Raw genomic sequence first — 21,838 nt, 5'->3', positions numbered from 1 at the left:
AGTAATTCCACGAATTATTTGAAATGTTTATCAAGTCAAACTAGCACTTTCATCTTTTTTACTCTAGCTACGAATCTAATTGTATTATTTTTCATTTCGAGTTCAAAGTAAACTATTATTAATAATATATTATTATTATTATCTAATTAGCATCTTCACTTTAGCTTAAGATGCACATATTATTTTATTTATCTCGTTTTGTTTAATTTTATTTACTTTCCTTTTTATTGTATTTATACAACAGAAAAAAAGAATGTTTTTCACAATACTGGCAATAAATGTTATGATTCCACATTCAAATCAATTTTAAACTTTTTTTGTGAATTTCTCTCTCTAAGATTAATAGTATATTTCTAATCTAATCCATATAAAACATATTGACTTATTTACAGCAATTAAACAATTCTATACATTAAACTAGATTGAAACAAATATGCATTAAGATTATTAGAGGATTTGCTGCATATATTCTCTTGAAAAGCAACATAACTATTGTTATTATTTCGTACATTTTTTATATACATTTATATAAATATTATACCTTAAATGAAAAACACTTGATCCAGAAACGTTCAGGAAAACATTTATTCTTACAAAACTGATGGGACGTGATCGTTTGAAAATCAAATCCAGCATGAAACCATGCGTCGAGTTCTTCCTCCCATCCTCCTGTGACATGTACATTATATACACTGAATAACTTTGATAATTACACTTTGTACAAAGAAAATCCTCAAACGTGTTTTTTTTTTTGTTTGTTTGTTTTTTTTACAATCTAACAGGCCACTTCCCAAGATGTCAACATTTGACAATATAGAGCCTAAATATAGTTTGTTTTCTCTTCTTTCAGTTTAAATATATCTCTCGGCAATAAAAAATAAAGTTTCAGGAAACTCTGGCCAGAACAGAAGCGTCATAAACAATCTGACTATAGAAGACTTTGAATAATAACAACCCAGAAGTGTAAAAACACACACATTAGTCACTCGGATGCACTAAAATAGTTCCAACTCTCGCTATAGTCGATGAATCTAACTTTTATAATTCATTTAAACGGACGTGTTGAACTCCTGTAAAAGAAAAACCACGTCACAGCCGAAAACGTTTTACAGCAGAATCAAACGGGAACCTCATAAAATCCGATAAATTAATTCTTTAAAAAAAAAAGGATGTAAAAACCGATAAAATGAAAAGATCCAAGGCTGCGTCCTCTCGCCTGCAGGCAGGGGGCGCTGTGATCTCAAACAGGCCACCAACAAAGATATCAAACAAGGTGCATGGGGGCGGGGGGGTAATGTGACGTCACAGTGAGGGGCAGAGAGGTCAAGGTTCAGCAACCAGAGAGATGAGTAAGTAGAATCCCCGCTCGGCTCATGTGCTCGTGTTCCTTCATGTGTACGTCTTGACGGAGGCCAGAGCTTGAGCTGCGGAAGCAAAACAAAAGTAGCGATGAGGTCAAAGGTCATCCGTTTAAATCAACTCCACACGTATGAAAGGACCCCTCGATTAAGAGCAATTTTATTAAATATTTAATGTAAATGACTATTGAAGTGATTATTTTCCACCAGCAGGGGGCGATGAAGCCCAGCATATAAAACCAATTGCACGATTAAAAAGTTTATGTTTAAATTGTGGTGATGAACAGCAGTTTATAAAGTAGTATTAATATAGTAGTGGTCTTCAAATATACTGCAGTGGATATTACATATTATGATTAGATCTGGTAAATACCTATGAAGACATTTTGTTCCTGAAAGCTAATAAAAGATCAAAGTAATTTTTTTTTCCTTCTTCAGGATTAAAGCCAAATAGAAAATAATCCTTTCACAGTTATAAGTGTAAAGGGTTGTAAAGGGTCATTAAAAAGGGGAGACATTAAAAAAAAGCCTTAAAAATGTCGCCGAGAAGATAAGTAAAAGGTGCACACGTTTATTATTTTTTTTTATTTTAATTAATTAATTTAGAAATAACAATAAAAAAAAGCTTTAAAAATGTCGCCGAGAAGATAAGTAAAAGGTGCACACGTTTATTATTTTTTTTTATTTTAATTAATTAATTTAGAAATAACAATAAAAAAAAGCTTTAAAAATGTCGACGAAGAAGATAAGTAAAATGTGCACACATTTTTTTTATTTTATTTAAATAATTTTACTTAGAAATATTGTATAAACGATTTATAATTAAAGTTAATTTAATAAATTATCTCAAAACATTTTTTTCTAACTTAATTTGAAGGAAAGGAAATCAAAAATAAAAGAAACAAATAGTTAAACAAGGAAAAATTATGCTAAAATAGAAATGTTTAACTTCTTTTTTTTTGTTGTTTAAACCTAACTAGCTTTGAATGATAAAATAATAAAAAATAAGACCAGCAAAGTTTCTACATAATCCTTTCAAATAGTTTCTTAGCGACTTCACCATATTGAAAATAAACAATGGTTGACAGTGTTATTACACTTTAAAACTAAAAATCATTCTCTTTCAACCCTTAAACTTTCACACAAGTTAACTTTTCCGCCTCATGACATGAGTTGACATCATCCACTTCACAAACATTATCTCGGACTTTAAAAACAGGAAGTCTGGAGCCTGCGGCTGCGGCTTAGAAGAACGTTAGTCTGGAACCGTTAGTGGACACGTAACATCTACGACACATGGTTAGAACACGAGATGATGGAGACGCTTACTGGCTGTTATTACACACACATGAAGTGAGAGCCGTCAGTGAGCTGGGGGGGCGTGTTAGGTGACGGTGGAGGGGGTGGGGAGGACGACAGGCTGTTCACTGCAACATAACAAGGAGAATAAACGGTGAATAAAACATGGGATGATGAAACCTGGGAGATGTTCACACGGCTCGGTTGGTTGAACAACATCTACTCTGTTTTATCAAAGTGAAACGTCCGTCATTTTATCTTATTTTATCGAATCCTCGTCTTAAACTGTGGCTTCAAAGTGTGGTTGACGTCAGGACAAAAACTATGCAATGATTGATGGAGACAGATGGAGAGGGTTGATCCACTACGGCCATTTCTACAAGTAAAGAAGTAACAAAATACTTCATTGTCTCTTGTGAGTACAAGCTGTACGTCCCTTTAAGTGGTAATCAACTGATGTGTGGACGAGGCTTCATGAAACAGTATGACACAGTGTCTGCATTTTAAAGGACACGGAAGAATGTCAGCCCTTGAGCTCTGAAAAAGAATATATAATTATATATATATATATATATATAAACATAAATATATGTATCACAAAACCATAAGTTTCATTAACCTCATCAAACGAGCTAAGAAGAAGCAAAACCATGACGAAGCTTCATGAAACTGTGTCTGGATTTTCAGAGCCCACTAGGGGTCTCTGTCTCGTAGCTTTGACCAACTATTCTATTGAACCCTCACATCATGTTCAAACTGAGGGCGCCCCCTACTGATCCAAAAAAAATATATATGAAACTGTATCGCGAAACCAGGTGTTTCATGAAACATCATCAACGTCTCGCTAGTACGGAGTGATTATCAGGTAATTGTGTGGATTTGACTTGTCACTATGAGGAGATTAGAGTTCAACGCGCAAAGACTAGTTTAGAAGTAGTGATACCTTCATGAAGCTTCATGAAACAGTTTCTTGATTTTCAGAGCCCACTAGGGGTCCCTCTCTTGTTGCTTTGATCAACTATTCTATTGAACCCTCACATTATGTTCAAACTAAGGGCGCCCCCTACTGATTTAAAAAAAATATGTAACACTGTATCGCGAAACCAGGTGTTTCATGAAACATCATCAACCTCTCACTAGTACAGAGTGACTATCTGTTTAAATCATAGCTGGATTTGATTTGTGACGAAGAGTAGATTAATATTCTACAAGCAAACACTAGTTTAGAAGTAGTGATACCTTCACGAAGCTTCATGAAACAGTGTCTTTATTTATCCGACTGCACTAGATGTCATTCTTTGCTCTATAATCAATTGCCTCGACCAACTATTCCCTGTAAACCTCACATGATTTTTTTTAAAGGGCGCCACCTAATGACAGCTCTTAAAAAAATACAACACTGTTTCATGAAGCTTCATCGACACACCACTAGTGAGAAATGTTACTTGACAAATCCAGAAAAGTTGTCGTTCTGATGCCACAAAGACACCTCAGAAAATGGTTGTGACTCGGAAAGAAACTGCAATGAAAACCACTACACACCTTTGCTATACAATCACACAAACACACATGCACACACACACACACACGCCCAGTTTACCTGCGACCAGCTTGCTGCGTCTGGAGGCCTCTGCTGCGAGCTCATAGGAGATATTAATCATCTTCTCCTTCTCCTGCACAGTGACTTCCTCTTCCGCCTCCTCCGGGCTCAGAGCCGTGTTGGGCACAACACTCGGCATGCTAGAAGAAGAACACACACACACACACACACACACTCGTGAACGATCTTCCTCAGGACAGATCTATGATGTCGATCCATTCCAGGGAGATGACATTTGGATGAAAATGTATTTTTCGCCTCCACAGCTGAAGATCAACCAAGTGAAAGAACCTTCTGTCCTCTGGACTCTTGTTGTCTTTCAGACTGAACTGGTGCTGATGCAGGAGAACTTTAGTTTTTAAAAAATGAACTTTAAGCTGTTTCACCTGTTCTTGGCAATGAGCGCTTTGATGCGATCCACCTTCTTCTGCTTGTCGGCCTCTTGCTCAGGACTCAGAGGCTCTTCTGGCTCCAACTCCAAGTATCTCTCTGGGATCAGCACTTTGTCAGGAACCGACAGCTGCAGAGAGAACAGGTTGAAAGGGGATTTAACGCCAGTGTCACAGATCAGTGAACCACAGTGTTCTGAAGAGAAGATCTGGAACTCAAGTTTCCTCCCACAAACCATACAGAGGTCGATTGAGTTCTCTAAAGGTACCGTAGGGAACAGACAAATACAATTTAAAAATCTGTGTTGTATATTATTGTCTAAAAGTTTTTTGATTGTTTTCTATTAGATGTTTTAATTGATTTTGAATCAATAGACATCTTTCAAAATAAAGTTTGAGGCTTCCAACGTAATAATATACGTGAGTGTTTACATACAGACATTCATAATACAAATCAAATTCATATACAGTAGAGGGTATACAAGTTGTTTAAATTAATAATGTATTGAAATTTAAATGAATGAATAATAAACAAATGAGAAAAAAAAACAAAACAATGATAACATTTGATAAAAATAACAATATTCCATACACACATTACGGTAAAAAGCTGTTAATAGTTTGAATGTCTTCAGATAAGGTTCAGATCTTTGACATAATTGCATAAAAATTGTGTTTTATTTTGAAAAATGTACTTTCCTAGAAAACTCTTGGGTCAAAACACTTGTTTCAGTCAACTACCATTGAAAAAAATAAACATTACAAATGGCAAAAATAAGTAAAACACAGTTAAAAAAAAAAAAAATCAGGGTAAAAATCTCTAAATTTAGGAAAATGATGTCACAACACGATCCCAATCCTTTAATCCATGCGTTTGTGTCTACTCGTTCAGACTATTGTTACAGGTCATTTTGGCGTCTAAACAAGAAGGATCTGTCTCGCCTGCAGTTAATGGAAAACTCTTCTGAATTCTGAGCCGCTCTAGTCGAAGAACTTACATTTCCACGATCCTTAAAACTCTTCACTGGCTGCCAGTTTGTTCTAACCGTGTTCTGTTTTTGATTGTTAAAGCAATTTGTGACCCTGGTCTAGAAAGGCGCTCTAGAATTAACCATTACTTACTTATTTACCTTCATCTGCCTCTAGGAGTAGAAAACTGATGAAAATACTAGTAGGAAAAGTTGTGTAACTTAAATGGATAAATGTGATTACTGGGTTTTATTTAGGCGTTTATATGGTTGTTCTTACAAAATGACACCTGAAATCAAGTTTTTCATCCCAGAGTTCTGAGTCTTATCTTCAGGGCTGTGATGTATAGTCTTGATAAGAAACGTGGTGAGCCGCGTGTCGTACTTCTCTGTCCATGTTGAAGTGGTCGACCTGCGACGCCTCCTTGAGTCGAGCGATCTCCTCGGCCGGCGTCTCCTGCTCCCTCACCACGTCCTGCTGCCTCAGCGACGCCTCCAGCGCCATGATGTCGCTGCTCATCACCTCCTCGCGGCGCCTGCTCTGCGTCTACGGACGAGGGCGACGAAGATCAGCCCGGACAACCTCCACATGGTTTGAGATCAGAGTCGAGGACCGACGTCCTAATACCTGCAGGCTGCGGACGTGGCCGTCTTTGGCGAGGGAGTGGTTGCGAGGGGCGACGTTCTCCTCGTGGTTGCCGCGGGACGCCAGGTTTTTCTTCTTGTCTTTGAGGGCCGCCTGCTGGTGGCGACGAATCCTTTCCAGCTGCTCCTCCACGCTCATCCGAGGTCGACCGTTCTCCGCCACGCTCGCCTGCTGATCCACTGCGCTGTGAGGCCTCCCCTGCAGAGCAACGCCAGGTCACATGACCAAATGGAAAATGCAGCAAACTAGTGTCCAAACATCCAATCGAAGCCTCATGAGACTTCATGAAGCCTCAACATTTATAAAGTGTGTTTACAAGAAAACAATTAAATATTTTTATTTACAATAAACATCCACATCTTCCCGGCGTTTGTTCATTATTGTGTTGCAATTTTACTTCCGGCCTCTAGATGGCAGCAGTTGTTATGTCCTTCGCAGCTAAAGGAAGAATAAAATCCTTTGAGATCCTGCCGGGGACTGAGGACGAGAGGATACAGTGAGTCCAGTAGCATTTAAAAGCTGATGTTTGGACATATTTTGGTTTAAAAACAAATGAAAGCAGTTACGACTTCGCCAAGAGTCATGTGGTCTGTAAATTCTGCAACACCAGAGTCAAGTACTCGACAATACTACACATATATACTTGTTACTACAGTATATATCTTGTCTTTGACCCTGTAAGTGATACGTACATTCTTGACAAAACACACTCTCTGCTTTATAATCTTTGGCCAAACAACTATTAATAAAAAAACAGCCTTTTTTAAGTCTAGAGCGCCACCTACTGACGCTTCAGTCTGACCTGTAACATAACAGCAGTATAGTATATTTAGTTTATATGGGAGGAATAAATGAATAATTTGAAAAGATGAAATTCTCAAAAAATCTTTACTAAATATACATTTTAAACAATCATTTTTGCATTTTCATTTTAGCCTTCTTTCAAAAAGAAGCAGGTCTTAAAAAAAATGAAGGGTTTGATTTTTTCCCAAATCTGTTAAATTACTTTTTTAAATCATGAAAGTGGAAATAAACTGCTCACATGACACCTTTATGAGATCATATGACGCAGCAAACGCAATGTTGTATAATGACGCACATAATGTAAACACAACATATGTCACAAGACAACAATGAACACATGACATCAACACAAACGTTCATAAGACGTTGATAAAAAACAGTCTCATGTTGAAAGTGATTATTTAAGTATCAAAACAGTATCTATTCTTAAATGTATCCGGATACAATACCAAGTATCGATACCACCATATTGTAATTGTTTTTTTTTCATTTACTACTTCAGATATAAAACTTGTTATCATAGTTGCAGTTTCTTTTAATGATAAATATTAAATCAGTGTTTCTGGTCATAGTTACATAATGTAACGGATGTTTATTTGTACTTGTTAATAAAAATTGTTATTTTAAATTTGCGTGTATTATGGTATTGAGTATTGAATATTTTCCTGAAAATCAGTAACATTACAGTAAAGACGACAGTAGAGACTAAACCTACTGGATAAATGTTCACTAGAACTTATAAATCATCAAACCCTTATTTCACCATCGTGTCTTAAACTTCTTGTTTATTAAATGTATTTTTGATTGGTTGATATTAAGGAAGATCCCACAGACCATGAAGCAGCAAAACCAAGTCAGTAAATGTAAAATCATGTTATCTCGCGAGCAGCTGTTCGACACAAGAACACACTTCACGCCACAACTACTGCAGGAGAAGTTCTCGCTGATGAAGTGACCACAGATGACCGCGGCGTGCCTTGCTCCAGGGCCTCGCAAAACCTGGAGTAAGTCCAGCGCTGGCAAACTCTGCCATCGACGTCCAGATTGTCAGGCTGGATTCCAACAGACCCGCAACTTCACTACCACACAGTCCAGCGACATTTGTGGGACTCGTGCACGGAAGTCAAAAACTTCATTTAGCATTTAGGTGGAGCAGACACACCCGAGAGTGACCCACATGGTGATGATTGACAAACTCAGCTGTTTTTTAGGTTGAGGGTTAAACTCCGACCACATGAGCAGCAGCTGCTCTCTAGACGTGATAATCAATTACTGAACATTGATTGTTTGTCTTCACACATCAATACTTTGATTAGAGAGTAAAGTCTTTTTAACTCCCTTTACTCTTCACTCACTTCACTTTTCAACTATAATCAAACAATTTTCAACTATAATCAAACTATTTTCAACTATAATCAAACAATTTTCAACTAAAATCAAACTATTTTTAACTGTAATCAAACAATTTTCAACTATTATCAAACAATTTTCAACTATTACTAAACAATTTTCAACTATAATCAAACAATTTTCAACTTTTATCAAACTATTTTTAACTAAAATCACACTATTTTCAACTTTAATCAAACAATTTTCAACTAAAATCAAACTACTTTTACTTGAATCAAACAATTTTCAACTAAAATCAAACTATTTTAAACTATAATCAAACAATTTTCAACTAAAATCAAACAATTTTCAACTAAAATCAAACTAATTTTACTTTAATCAAACTATTTTTAACTAAAATCACACTATTTTCAACTTTAATCAAACAATTTTCAACTAGAATCAAACAATTTTCAACTAAAATCAAACTATTTTAAACTAGAATCAAACAATTTTCAACTTTAATCAAACAATTTTCAACTAAAATCAAACTATTTTAAACTATAATCAAATAATTTTCAACTTTAATCAAACTATTTTAAACTATAATCAAACAATTTTCAACATTTTTTTACTTAGTTTTTGTATTTGTTGTCTTCATCTGTATTATGATCATTGATGCGATCTTTATACATGTCATATGTTAATTTCTGATGGTCTTTTGAGATTTAATGTGTACGTTATGTTTGTCATGTGATCATGACATCATCATATACTATATACTATCGACTGTTTATCCTCCACAGGTGAAAACAAACTTTCTCTTTCTCCGTGTCCTTGAGATGATTCATTCGAGCAGATGTGAGTCATCAGTGACGACATGTGTTCCACAACAGGCGTCGCTCAGAAACAAGACACGTTTCTTTCTCAAAACAGGGAAGTAACAGCTCCCGGACAAGTCAAAAGGTCAAAAGGTCAAGCTCCAACTAAAATAAAATTTGATTAAACTGCACAACAGCCAAATAGTTAAGGCAGTGAACACAGAACACAGTAAGTAAGTACAAGACAATACTGTACCAACATTTAAATTGAATTAAAAATTGACATGGTTTATATTTCAATGAAGTGTGTTTTAAATAAAATTATTTGTCATTTTCATGTACAATTAACATTCAGTGTTTGTTCATTTCTGTGTTGCAATTCAACCTCCGGCCACTAGAAGCAGCGGTGCAGTGCACTTAAAGGAACAATTATATCCTGTTAATTATATCACAAACTTGCGTTCCAGACTCACCGTCCTTGGATCTGGTTTCCTGCCCTTCCTCAAGGTCACGTACGAGGCGATGGACGACGAGTCCGTGACTGGAGACTTGGTCCTCGGGGGCACGATCCCGACCGGGTAAGACATCCCTGTGGGACACATTGACCTGTGATCTCGATTCATGGTCATCATCATCTTCACCATGGTCATCATCTTCATCATCCAAGTTATAATCATCATCATCATCATCATCTTCATCATCATCATCATCAGCAGCATCTTCATTTAAAATAAAACTTAATTCTGGGAAACAAGTTTCATTTATGGGTCGTGGTTACACGGACTATGTTTTCTGGACTGTGGGAGGAAACCAGAGTTAAACAACAACATAGAAACTCTACGGAACGCCTCAGGTTGGAAGTGAACCCACAACCTTTCCTGCTGTGAGGCTGCCACGATAACCACGATGATAACCACCCTCCTCCTCCTTCTCATCTCCATCATCATCATCTTCATCATATTCATCATCACCATATTAATAATCTTCATCCTTCTCCTCCTCCTCATCATCATCTCAATCATCATCACCATATTAATCATCTTCATCCTCCTCCTACTCATCATCATCATCCTCCTCCTACTCATCATCATCATCACCTTCATCACCATCTCAATTATAATCATCATCACCTTCATCACCATCTCAATTATAATCATCATCGTCTCCATTATCATCATCTTCATCATCATCTCCATCTTCATCATCATCTCAATCGTCATCTCATCATCATCACCATATTAATCATCTTCATCCTCCTCCTCCTCATCATCTTCATCTTCATCTCAATTATAATCATCGTTTTAATCATTATCATCATCATCTTCATCATAGTCATCATCGTCTTCATCATCATCATCATCATCTCAATTATAATCATCATCGTCTCCATTATTATCATCATCTTCATCATAGTCATCATCATCTTCATAATCATCTCCATCCTCATCCTGCCCAGAATTAAACCACAACATACAAACTCTACAGAACACCTCAGGTTGGAAGTGAACCCACAACCTTCCCTGCTATGAGGTGGCCACGATAACCACGATGATAACCAAGATTATAACCACCATCCTCCTCCTCATCTCCATCATCACCATTATTAATCATCTTCATCCTCCTCATCATCTTCATCTTCATCTCCATCACCATCACCATCTCAATTATAATCATCATCGTTTCCATTATTATCATCATCTTCATCATCTTCATTATCTTCATCATAGTCATCATCGTCTTAATCATCTCCATCATCCTCCTTCTCATCCTCATCCTCATCCTGCCCAGAATTAAACCACAACATACAAACTCTACAGAACACCTCAGGTTGGAAGTGAACCCACAACCTTCCCTGCTGAGGTGGCCACGATAACTACGATGATAACCACGATGATAAGCACGATGATAAGCACGATGATAAGCACGATGATAACCACGATGATAAGCACGATGATAAGCACGATGATAAGCACGATGATAAGCACGATGATAAGCACGATGATAACCACCATGATAACCACCATGATAACCACCATGATAACCACCATGATAACCACCATGATAACCACGATGATAAACACGATGATAAACACGATGATAACCACGATGATAACCACGATGATAAGCACGATGATAACCACCATGATAACCACCATGATAACCACCATGATAACCACCATGATAACCACCATGATAACCACCATGATAAGCACCTTTGTTTCCGTTGTGGTCGGCCGGATGCTCGGATCGATCCTCTCCATTATTCTCGTCGACCTCGGCGACCGTGGTGAGCTCCGGTTCACTCTTGTACAGCCTGTAATCCGGACCCTTGGGACACCAAAAAATGTTTTAACTGAAAACATTTTCACAAGACGATTCTGAAACATTTGATGTATAAAATAAAGTCAAATCAAGAGTTAAGAGCAGGCAAAAATGAACCTTGAACACGAGAACAGCATAAAAAGCAAATAGTAAAAGTATAAAACGTAAGAATGATCCAAATGAAAGGTGGAACGCCCCTCAAATCAAACTAATCTCGGGGGCGCTGATGGATTAACAGCTTACGCCGCTGGTGCCGTTCCTGTGGCTGGACTTCCTGTCCTCAGACTTGTGGAGTGACGCGGGCAACGTGCCAGCGGCGGGAGGTTTAGACGGCGGGTCGGGGGGGCCGGGCTGGTAGGACTGAGGCAAGGGAGGCCTCGGGGGAACAGAGTCGTCCTCCTGGGATGAAGCCGGGGAGACAGGAAGACCACACGGAAGGAGCCGCAAGGTTTAGGAACACGATCTGCTCCCGAGAATTCTCGAAGTATAAACTTCATATTTTATAAAAAAAAGTATTCATCAATAAATACTTCATTTTAGAATAGAAGATTTTCCTTTCATTTTCTTTATCATCAGCTATAGTTTTGCAAAAGAAAGTCGTGTACATCTGAGCCACTAACTAACACTACTGTTGTCAACATTTGCCATTAATTAATCATAATTAGTTACTTTCATATTGGAAACAGTCTATTAGTTTAATAGTATGTCTTACTTAAATGACAAAATTGTAGAGAAATTGTTATGGCTGAAAAATGTGTGATTAATCAATATTAATTAATCATGATTAACTACCTATATAATCACATTCAATTTTTTACTTCTTTACTTTTTTTTATTGTCAAATGGAAAATCTGACAAAATTGTAGTGAAATGATTAAGGCTGTCAAATTATGCGATTAATTAATTATCATTGTCTTTTTTTAAATCAAATGAATTCTATTTTTTATCTCTAACTTTATAGTCTTATTTTCTTGTTCTTCATTATAAGCTAGTAAAGTAAAATCGTGCGCATCTGAGCCAAGAACAGTAGTGTTGTCAATGTATGCTATTAATTAATCGATTAATAAATCATAATTAGTTACTTTCATAATGGAAATAGTCTATTAGTTTAATAGTATGTCTTACAATTGATGTCAAATCACAACATTTTTTGGCTGACAAATGTGTGATTAATCACAATTAATTCATCATTTTTAACTACTTTTATAATCACATTAATCTATTTTTTTTCTATTTGAACTTTTTATTATTGTCAAATGGAAAAATCGGACAAAATTTTAAATCTAACTTTATCGTCGTCAAATTGACAATACGACAAAATTGTAGTGAAGTTATTAAAGGGCTGTCAAATTATGAGATTAATCGCGATTAATTAATCACAATTGGTGATTTATAATGACAATAATCTTTAACTTTATTCTTGTCAAATTGAGAATCTGACGACATTTTTGTTTAATTATTAGGGCTGTCAAATTATGAAGTATTTATTAATCACTTTGTTGTTCTTGTTTTTTAGGTCTGTATCTTAATTGTTTGTTTTTCTTCAAGTAGTGTTATTGTAAGTCTTTGTTTCTGTGCCGACATCCTTGAGTTGTCGTTGTGAAGTCACACTTTTCGCAGCCATTTTAGGTGCGATTAAAAAAGATCCATTCGATCAATTAACTACTGATTCACCGATTGACAGCACCAGTTACTTTCCCTCAGAGAAACGCTGCGTCAGCGTTAACTCTCTGGTCCACGAGTTCTCACCTCCGTCTTCTGTTGGCTGAAGTTGGCTCGCGGTCCGTGGACACTGGACCCGTCGGCCTCGTCTCTCTGGGCCTTGTGTTTGTTCAGAACCTCCATCACGTCCTGGATCCTCCACAGCTCCTTCTGCACGTGCACGTGCTGCTGACTGGGCGGGTCGGTCTGGATCACAAAGACGATGATGATGATGAGGGTCGGGACGTGGACCCGGTGAGGACTCGTACCTGAGGCGACCCCAGAGCCTCCAGCTGCTCCAGCAGGTGATTCTTGGCCAGAGTCACGTCTCCCTCCAGACGCTCGTAGTCCCTCCACGACCGATCCATCTCCTGCTCACACACATGTTCAGTCCGCGGTCCGTTTCCTGTGGCAAGCGTGTGCACTTACAGCGGTGACTCTGGAAAGCTCTCTGCAGGTGCTGAGGAGTCCGTTCTGCAGCAGGTCTCTCTGCTGGATCACGCTCTGCATGGCAGCCGGACCTTCAGAACCCATCTCGATCTCCTGGCTCGCCGACAGCAGGGCCGTCTCCAAGGTGTGCTGCAGACACACAACCATAGACACAATCAAACACACTCATGGACCCACACAAATATACACCAGTCAAACACACTCATGGACCCAAATATACACCAGTCAAACACACTCATAGACTCACACCAACACAATGAAACACACTCCTGGACCCACACAAATATACACCAGTCAAACACTTTCAGGGTCCCACACCAACACAATGAAACACACTCATGGACCCACACAAACACAATGAAACACACTCATGGACCCACACCAACACAATGAAACACACTCATGGACCCACACAAACATACACTAGTCAAACACATTCATGGTCCCACACCAACACAATGAAACACACTCATGGACCCACACCAACACAATGAAACACACTCATGGACCCACACAAACACAATGAAACACACTCATGGACCCACACAGACACAATCAAACACACTCATGGACCCACACAAACACAATGAAACACACTCATGGACCCACACAGACACAATGAAACACACTCATGGACCCACACAAACATACACTTGTCAAACACATTCATGGACCCACACCAAGACAATCAAACACACTCATGGACCCACACCAACACAATGAAACACACTTATGGACCCACACAAACACAATGAAACACACTCATGGACCCACACAAACACAATGAAACACACTCATGGACCCACACAAACACAGACACGCACACACATGTATACAGACACATACACAAACTCACCATGACACACACAAATAGAGACACACCCACACACAGACGAATACGAACAAACGCATAAAAAACCTAAGTCACGAAAACACAGACACGCACACAAAAAAAAACTCATATGGAGACACAAACAAGCACAGACATGCAAACAAATGCAGAAACAAACCAAACAAACAAGTACAAACACGTTCACAAACACACACATACGCACAGACATCTTATTCTGTAGAACAAGAACTTTCACTTTTGTTTTTCTGTTAACTGTTAAAACTGAAACAAATTATTAATAACTTGTACTTTTAATAAACATCTCCTCGAGTGACTCCGGCAAACAAAAGCTTCACGAGGAACAACGAAGCAGAAACTAATTGGTTCTGCTAAGACACACACAGACGCACACACACACACACAGAGACACACACAGAGACACACACAGTCCAGAGTCACACGAGGAGACGTTTGCTCAGTCCAGGCCAGTGGAGCGAAGAATGTCCGGACGAAAAAAAAGAGGAAGAAAAAAGAACCACGACACAATTGAACAACACAACACAGAAGAACACATTCTTCAAGACGAGACCGAGGTCGACGTACATGTCGAAGAACAACAGACGATCATTTAAAGATGATACATTAAAACATTTAAAAGTGGAAAAAACTCTAGAGTCAATGTTTACATTGTGTTTAAAGAAAGTGGTGTGTGTGCGTAAACAATGACACACAAATAATATACAGTATATTCATTAATATTATCAATAAATAAATCAGTATTTATTATATTATTATTAGAAAAACGAAGTTAAAAATATATATAAGTAACTTCCTCTCCAAGATGCAGTAAGTTCCTCATGACCATGTTTTCAATTTATTACTTAATAAAGTTGCTCCGAAATCTGGGCGAACGAGAGGTTACGAGAGTCCATTATGACATAATAATGGCTTCACTCCTCCTCCAGCCAGCTGTAATCACGTCCTTGCTTTGTTTATACAACGAGTTCCTTGGAGGCAGAGACTTCCGGGGTTGATGACACACGTTGAAAAACCTCCATTTTTCACCAATCACAGCAGAGTGGGTGTGGTTATGGTCAACAAGATTTTATCTCCAGAAGAACAAAGTGTTTTCAGTGGGCGGAGCTTAAGATAATTTTCTAATGTCAATATTTCAATGTAGAGAGTTTTGTGGAAACTTCGAGATTGTGAGAAACTCTTGACCTTACCAGGAAGTGATGTGTCGTGAAACATGATACTGTGTCTTCATTTTCAAGTTTACACATTAAAACAGAAAAATAAAGCAATTTGCAGAGTTGCAGTTACACTATTATGACACTAGGTGGAGCGTTAAACAATATGTTCAATTTAAGTGAGATTTAAAGTTGAACTAAAGTGTGTATGTGTGTGTTGTTGTGATGTGTGAGTCTATTGTATCATCAGTGTGTGTTGTTGTCATGTGTGACTCTATTGCATCATCAGTGTGTGTGTATTGTTGTTGTGTGTTCTTGTGATGTGTGACTCTATTGTATCCTCAGTGTGTCTTGTATCGTAAGTGTGTCTTGACTCGATTGTATCATCAGTGTCTGTGTGTAGTTAAGACTCTATTGTATCCTCAGTGTGTGTTGTGATGTGTGACTCTATCGTATCATCAGTGTGTGTGTGTTGTTGTCATGTGTGACTCTATTGTATCATCAGTGTGTGTTTGTACAAAACTCTCTTTTCATTGAAATATTGACATTAGAAAATGATCTTAAGCTCCGCCCACTGAAAACACTTTTTTTTTCTGGAGATGAAATCTTGTTGACCATAACCACGCCCACTCTGCTGTGATCGGTCAAGCACGGAGGTTTGTCACCGCGCGTCATCGAGAGTGGGCTCCAGCAACAACCCTCACCTTCTCTCTGTACAGCTGCTGCAGCTTCTCCTCTTGAGCTCTCACCACCTTCTCCTGCTCGCACAGGCGGCTCAGCTTGGTCTGAGGAGACAAAAGGTGGACGAGTGTGAGGTCAGAGGTCAGAGGTCGAGTCCACGGACGTTTTCAAACCACTCACGTCCACGTCCACCTCCTCGGGCGCGTACGCGTGTTCCCTGTAGACGTCAGGACTCATCTGAGGAGAAGGGAAGGGCGTCAGAAACACTGGATGGTGAACGTTTGTTTGGACAGAGTCGGAACGTTTGTGCTCATGTTGCTTTGAGCTCCAACCACGAACATCCAGTCGAGTCTAATATTGTCTGCAGCGTCGTAGCAGTGGTTTTACTGCCGAGTCAGCGAATCCGTCGGATTTACCAACCGTGAGCTTTTCTCCTTCTGTACTCCAGCACTACCGCACCACTGCAGACAAACACAAGCACACACCAACACAGACACACACACACGTTTATAAACACATACAACTACTCAAATGCAGACACACGCAACAAATGCACAAACATATAGTACAGTCACAAAAACATGGACACAAACATAAGACATGCAAATACACACATAAATACAAAAACTCAAATTGACACACCCACAAATGCAGACACACACATAAAACAGGCAAATAAACACATAAATACAAAAACTCACCATGACACACCCACAAATGCAGACACACACAAACAAACGCACAAATGAAGAGAAACAAAGACACACAAATGGACAAATGCAAAGACGCACAAATACATGCACAAGACACATACATGCACAAAGACACACCCAAGCACAGACACATACGAACAAACACACAAACATACAGTCACGAAAACACAGACACTCACACAAAAATGTAAACACACACATATATACGGTGGGGCAAAAAAGTATTTAGTCAGCCACCAATTGTGCAAGTTCTCCCACTTAAAATAATGACAGGTCTGTAATTTTCATCATAGGTACACTTTAAATGTGAGACAGAATGTGAAAAAAAAAATCCAGGAATTCACATTGTAGGATTTTTAAAGAATTTATTTGTAAATTATGGTGGAAAATAAGTATTTGGTCAATAACAAAAATTCAACTCAATACTTTGTAATATAACCTTTGTTGGCAATAACAGAGGTCAAACGATTACTATAGGTCTTTACCAGGTTTGCACACACAGTAGCTGGTATTTTGGCCCATTCCTCCATTCAGATCTTCTCGAGAGCAGTGATGTTTTGGGGCTGTTGCCGAGCAACACGGACTTTCAACTCCCTCCACAGATTTTCTATGGGGTTGAGGTCTGGAGACTGGCTAGGCCACTCCAGGACTTTCAAATGCTTCTTACGGAGCCACTTCTTCGTTGCCCGGGCGGTGTGTTTGGGATCATTGTCATGCTGGAAGACCCAGCCACGTTTCATCATCAAAGCTCTCACTGATGGAAGGAGGTTTTGGCTCAAAATCTCACGATACATGGCCCCATTTATTCTTTCCTTAACACGGATCAGTCGTCCTGTCCCCTTAGCAGAAAAACAGCCCCAAAGCATGATGTTTCCACCCCCATGCTTCACAGTAGGTATGGTGTTCTTGGGATGCAACTCAGTATTCTTCATCCTCCAAACACGACGAGTTGAGTTTATACCAAAAAGTTCTACTTTGGTTTCATCTGACCACATGACATTCTCCCAATCCTCTGCTGTATCATCCATGTGCCCTCTGGCAAACTTCAGACGGGCCTGGACATGCACTGGCTTAAGCAGGGGGACACGTCTGGCACTGCAGGATTTGATTCCCTGTCGTTGTAGTTACTGATGGTAACCTTTGTTACTTTGGTCCCAGCTCTCTGCAGGTCATTCACCAGGTCCCCCCGTGTGGTTCTGGGATTTTTTCTCACCTATCTCATGATCATTTTGACCCCACGGGATGAGATCTTGCGTGGAGCCCCAGATCGAGGGAGATTATCAGTGGTCTTGTATGTCTTCCATTTTCTGATAATTGCTCCCACAGTTGATTTTTTCACACAAAGCTGCTTGCCTATTGTAGATTCACTCTTCCCAGTCTGGTGCAGGTCTACAATTCTTTTCTTGGTGTCCTTCGACAGCTCTTTGGTCTTGGCCATAGTGGAGTTTGGAGTCTGACTGTTTGAGGCTGTGGACAGGTGTCTTTTATACAGATAACGACTTCAAACAGGTGCCATTAATACAGGTAAGGAGTGGAGGACAGAAGAGCTTCTTAAAGAAGAAGTTACAGGTCTGTGAGAGCCAGAGATCTTCCTTGTTTGAAGTGACCAAATACTTATTTTCCACCATAATTTACAAATAAATTCTTTAAAAATCCAACAATGTGGATTCCTGGATTTTTTGAAGTGTACCTATGATGAAAATCATTTTCATCATTTTAAGTGGGAAAACTTGCACAATTGGTGGCTGACTAAATACTTTTTTGCCCCACTGTATATACAAAAACACACTCAAACGCAGACACACACGCACAGACATACTGTCACAAAAACACTGACACACATATAGACAAACGCAAAGATGCACAAGTACTGTACCTACACAGAGACACACACATGCACAAATGCAGACGCACACGCACTAACAAATGCAGAAACGCACTCAGAAAGACACACAAACACAGAAACCAACGCGCACAAAGATACAAACAAACAAACACACACATTCATAAACACACACAAACACTCACAAGAGTCTTATTCTCAGTGAAACTATACGTGATGTCAAATTATTCGATTAATCGTGGTTAATTGATCGTAATTATTTTATAATTACGTTAATCTTGTTTGTATCTATAACTTGTTTTCAAATCTACAATTTGACAAAATAGTTATAATTGAAAACAATTTCACAACCATCAATAATTTCAATAAATAAATGATTCCATAAATCAGACGTTGTAGAAAACAACATGTGTTATAATAGTGACCTGCAGGTCAGTCGCTGGAATCATCATGTTTTAATAGTTTTGAGGAAACATTTGAGGTTTTAAAACTGCAGATGAAGTGTCTATGAAAAAAAAGGTGAAATATTGTATGAAAAATCCAGGATTAATAAAAAGTATTTTCCATTAACATTGACCAAAAAGAGACATTATTTAATTTTGTTTAAACCCACCACAAAAACACTCATCATCGCAATTTACAGTAATTAACAGAAAAACAAATGTTTACTGAAGGAAACTAAACTAAACTAACAAATAAAGTTTAAAAAAATGTCAATAGAATCTTAAACATTTACGTAATTAAATTGAATGTTTCTTTCTAGACTCAAACCCTTGATGTAGTCGACAAGTTTTTTGAAATATTGAATTGAAATATTGAAAAGTTTAATTTGTTTTTTTTACGGGATAATCGATTTCAATTATAAGAATATTTTCAAAGTGAATTATACACACGTTCAATTTGAAAAAAAAAAAAATTCGAAATTCAATTTTTCATTTTAAATTCGAAATATATGCAGGTGTGAAGGTGCCACCAGACAAAAGCAAACGAGAACCGAGCTACTTGATCCTACTCTCAACAACATCGAAGCACTGACGTGTCAACGAAGGTGTTTTCCTGAAAACAGAAGTGTCGACTCCGAGCGAGCTAAACACACGTGTGGGCGGGGCTTCCACAAACGCTTTCATACAGACTGATCTGTCCGTCAGAGTTAAACATTGTTTCTGCTTAAAATCCTTTGACATCAAAATCTACGGATTGATCGTGAGATAAAGTGTAAGATGTCTTGACGCGACAGTGCTTCGTCACATGATCGCTTACGCGTCGCATGATTGGCTGAAAGTACGATCAAGCAGCTCGGTACTCGTTTGCTTTTGTCTGGAGGCTGCATTTATGTTAAATTTAAAATTATACGAATTATTATGATTAATGCTTGTATGTGTGCGAGTTTGCATTTGTCTATATGTGTGTCTTTTTTACTGTGTGTTTGTGCATTTGTTTGTCTGTGTGTGCGTTTCTACATTCGTGGGTTTGTCATGGTGAGTTTTTGTATGCGTTTGTATTTTTTAATTATTGAAATTAAAATATCAATTGTGTGAAAAGGTATTAATTTTGAAAATATTTGAATTTCAATTACTCAAAAAATACATGTTCTAGATTCAATATGTTTTAATCAAATACAATATTGTTTTTATTGAATTTGATTGAATTATTCAATAAAAACGATATATTCTGATGCCACTGATATACTTCTATCCGACAATAATCAAATAAAATGCTTGAAGAAGTTTGTCTCGCTCTATTTTTACGCAAGTGAAAACTCAATTATTCCGCCTGAAATCATGTGATCACATGACAAACGCATGACTTGAAACAACGGAAACATTTTTTTTTTTTTAGATATGAATTCTTGCTACAGTGAAACAAGCGGCCATTTTAAATCCTTAAAAGCGTGAAACATTACACTTTAATTGATCAAAGAAGATTTTCCATCCTAAACTGACAGAGGTGTTGATGCTGGAAAGAGTCAAAGCAACATGGTCGATGTGTAGAGTCGAACTACAGACATCGACACATGCAACGGAGCTGGTGCTGCTGGAACCAGAGACACAGGGTGAGGATGACAGGTCGGGGGGCGGAGACAGTGGGTTCACCTGAGGCAGGTGCTCAACAGTGGCAAAGACGTGTCACAGACAAGGGCGTCTCGCACAAGACGTGAATGTCTCCAGATGTTTGTTTTTTTAAACAAACGTCCACCTTCTCTGCGAAGAAGGTGATTTTTCAACGATGCCACAAATGTGAAAATGTACTCAAGTTATTAAATCCCGTGGATTTTCGGTGGTCTAATTGACGACATTTAAATATCACAAACAGATCGTCGTCCATGTATGTTGTGACTCATGAACGACTGTCGTTTTGAGAAACGGTGACAGAGAGGGTTTAAAGAAAGGACCCGAAAATGTGGTGAAAGGTAAAATACATAAGATGATCCTGAAATAGTAACATACTGTACTTCGTCTGCAGTGATTAAAATAATTGCACGATACGATCCCATAATGTACGATATATTGAGCTCACGATACGATATGCATTTCGATTCACTTACATTTTTCCTAGTAACATTTTAGGGGATGCAGAATTTTGACTCTTTTGATTGAATTAATAGAACTGTAAGAACAAATGTGTCCAAAAATCAGCTTTAACAGCTGCAGGAGTCCGATGTATCCTCTCGTCCTCAGTTATCGCCAATATTTCATTGTTCTTTTAGCCGTTTGAACTAAAGTTAACTGTAACTAAAGAGTTAAGAGTTTGTGTTCAAAAACGTGGGAACCAAGTGACTCATTTATAGATACAAGATTTACTTTATTGTCTTCTTCCATCATAGCCACGGGACGACAGATGAAATCTCGCCTTTTGGCCAATTGTGGCTTTTTTTTTAACCATTTTAATCAT

At 38.2% G+C, this 21,838-nt stretch overlaps 1 protein-coding gene across 9 annotated transcripts in view; it reads right to left on the bottom strand.

Annotated features, from left to right (window-relative positions):
• Positions 1-571: 571 nt before the first annotated feature.
• LOC148073513 (pleckstrin homology domain-containing family A member 5-like) overlaps positions 572-21,838 on the bottom strand; it is a 108,137-nt gene continuing 86,870 nt past the window's right edge. For 6 of the 9 annotated variants that reach the window (XM_087797271.1, XM_087797272.1, XM_087797275.1 and 3 more), the window contains 13 exons: positions 16,571-16,627; positions 16,414-16,494; positions 13,667-13,816; positions 13,507-13,608; positions 13,286-13,444; positions 11,428-11,542; positions 9,688-9,803; positions 6,243-6,458; positions 6,000-6,161; positions 4,644-4,777; positions 4,258-4,397; positions 2,707-2,785; positions 572-1,424 (listed from right to left, as the gene is read on the bottom strand). In XM_087797271.1, the coding sequence (XP_087653397.1) occupies positions 1,331-1,424; positions 2,707-2,785; positions 4,258-4,397; positions 4,644-4,777; positions 6,000-6,161; positions 6,243-6,458; positions 9,688-9,803; positions 11,428-11,542; positions 13,286-13,444; positions 13,507-13,608; positions 13,667-13,816; positions 16,414-16,494; positions 16,571-16,627 (1,605 nt within the window). In that variant the 3' untranslated portion in view covers positions 572-1,330. Of the gene's footprint in view, positions 1,425-2,687; positions 2,786-4,257; positions 4,398-4,643; positions 4,778-5,999; positions 6,162-6,242; positions 6,459-9,687; positions 9,804-11,427; positions 11,543-11,779; positions 11,933-13,285; positions 13,445-13,506; positions 13,609-13,666; positions 13,817-16,413; positions 16,495-16,570; positions 16,628-21,838 lie in introns of all 9 variants that reach the window. The other 3 variants (XM_087797279.1, XM_087797273.1, XM_087797274.1) reach the window with 3 other exon arrangements.

The sequence above is a fragment of the Callionymus lyra genome, chromosome 8 (genome assembly GCF_982586985.1).
Source record: "Callionymus lyra chromosome 8, fCalLyr1.hap1.1, whole genome shotgun sequence".
NCBI lineage: Eukaryota > Metazoa > Chordata > Actinopteri > Syngnathiformes > Callionymidae > Callionymus > Callionymus lyra.
Note: the sequence above shows the minus strand (reverse complement) of the source record. Positions and strands in the feature narration are given on the sequence as shown.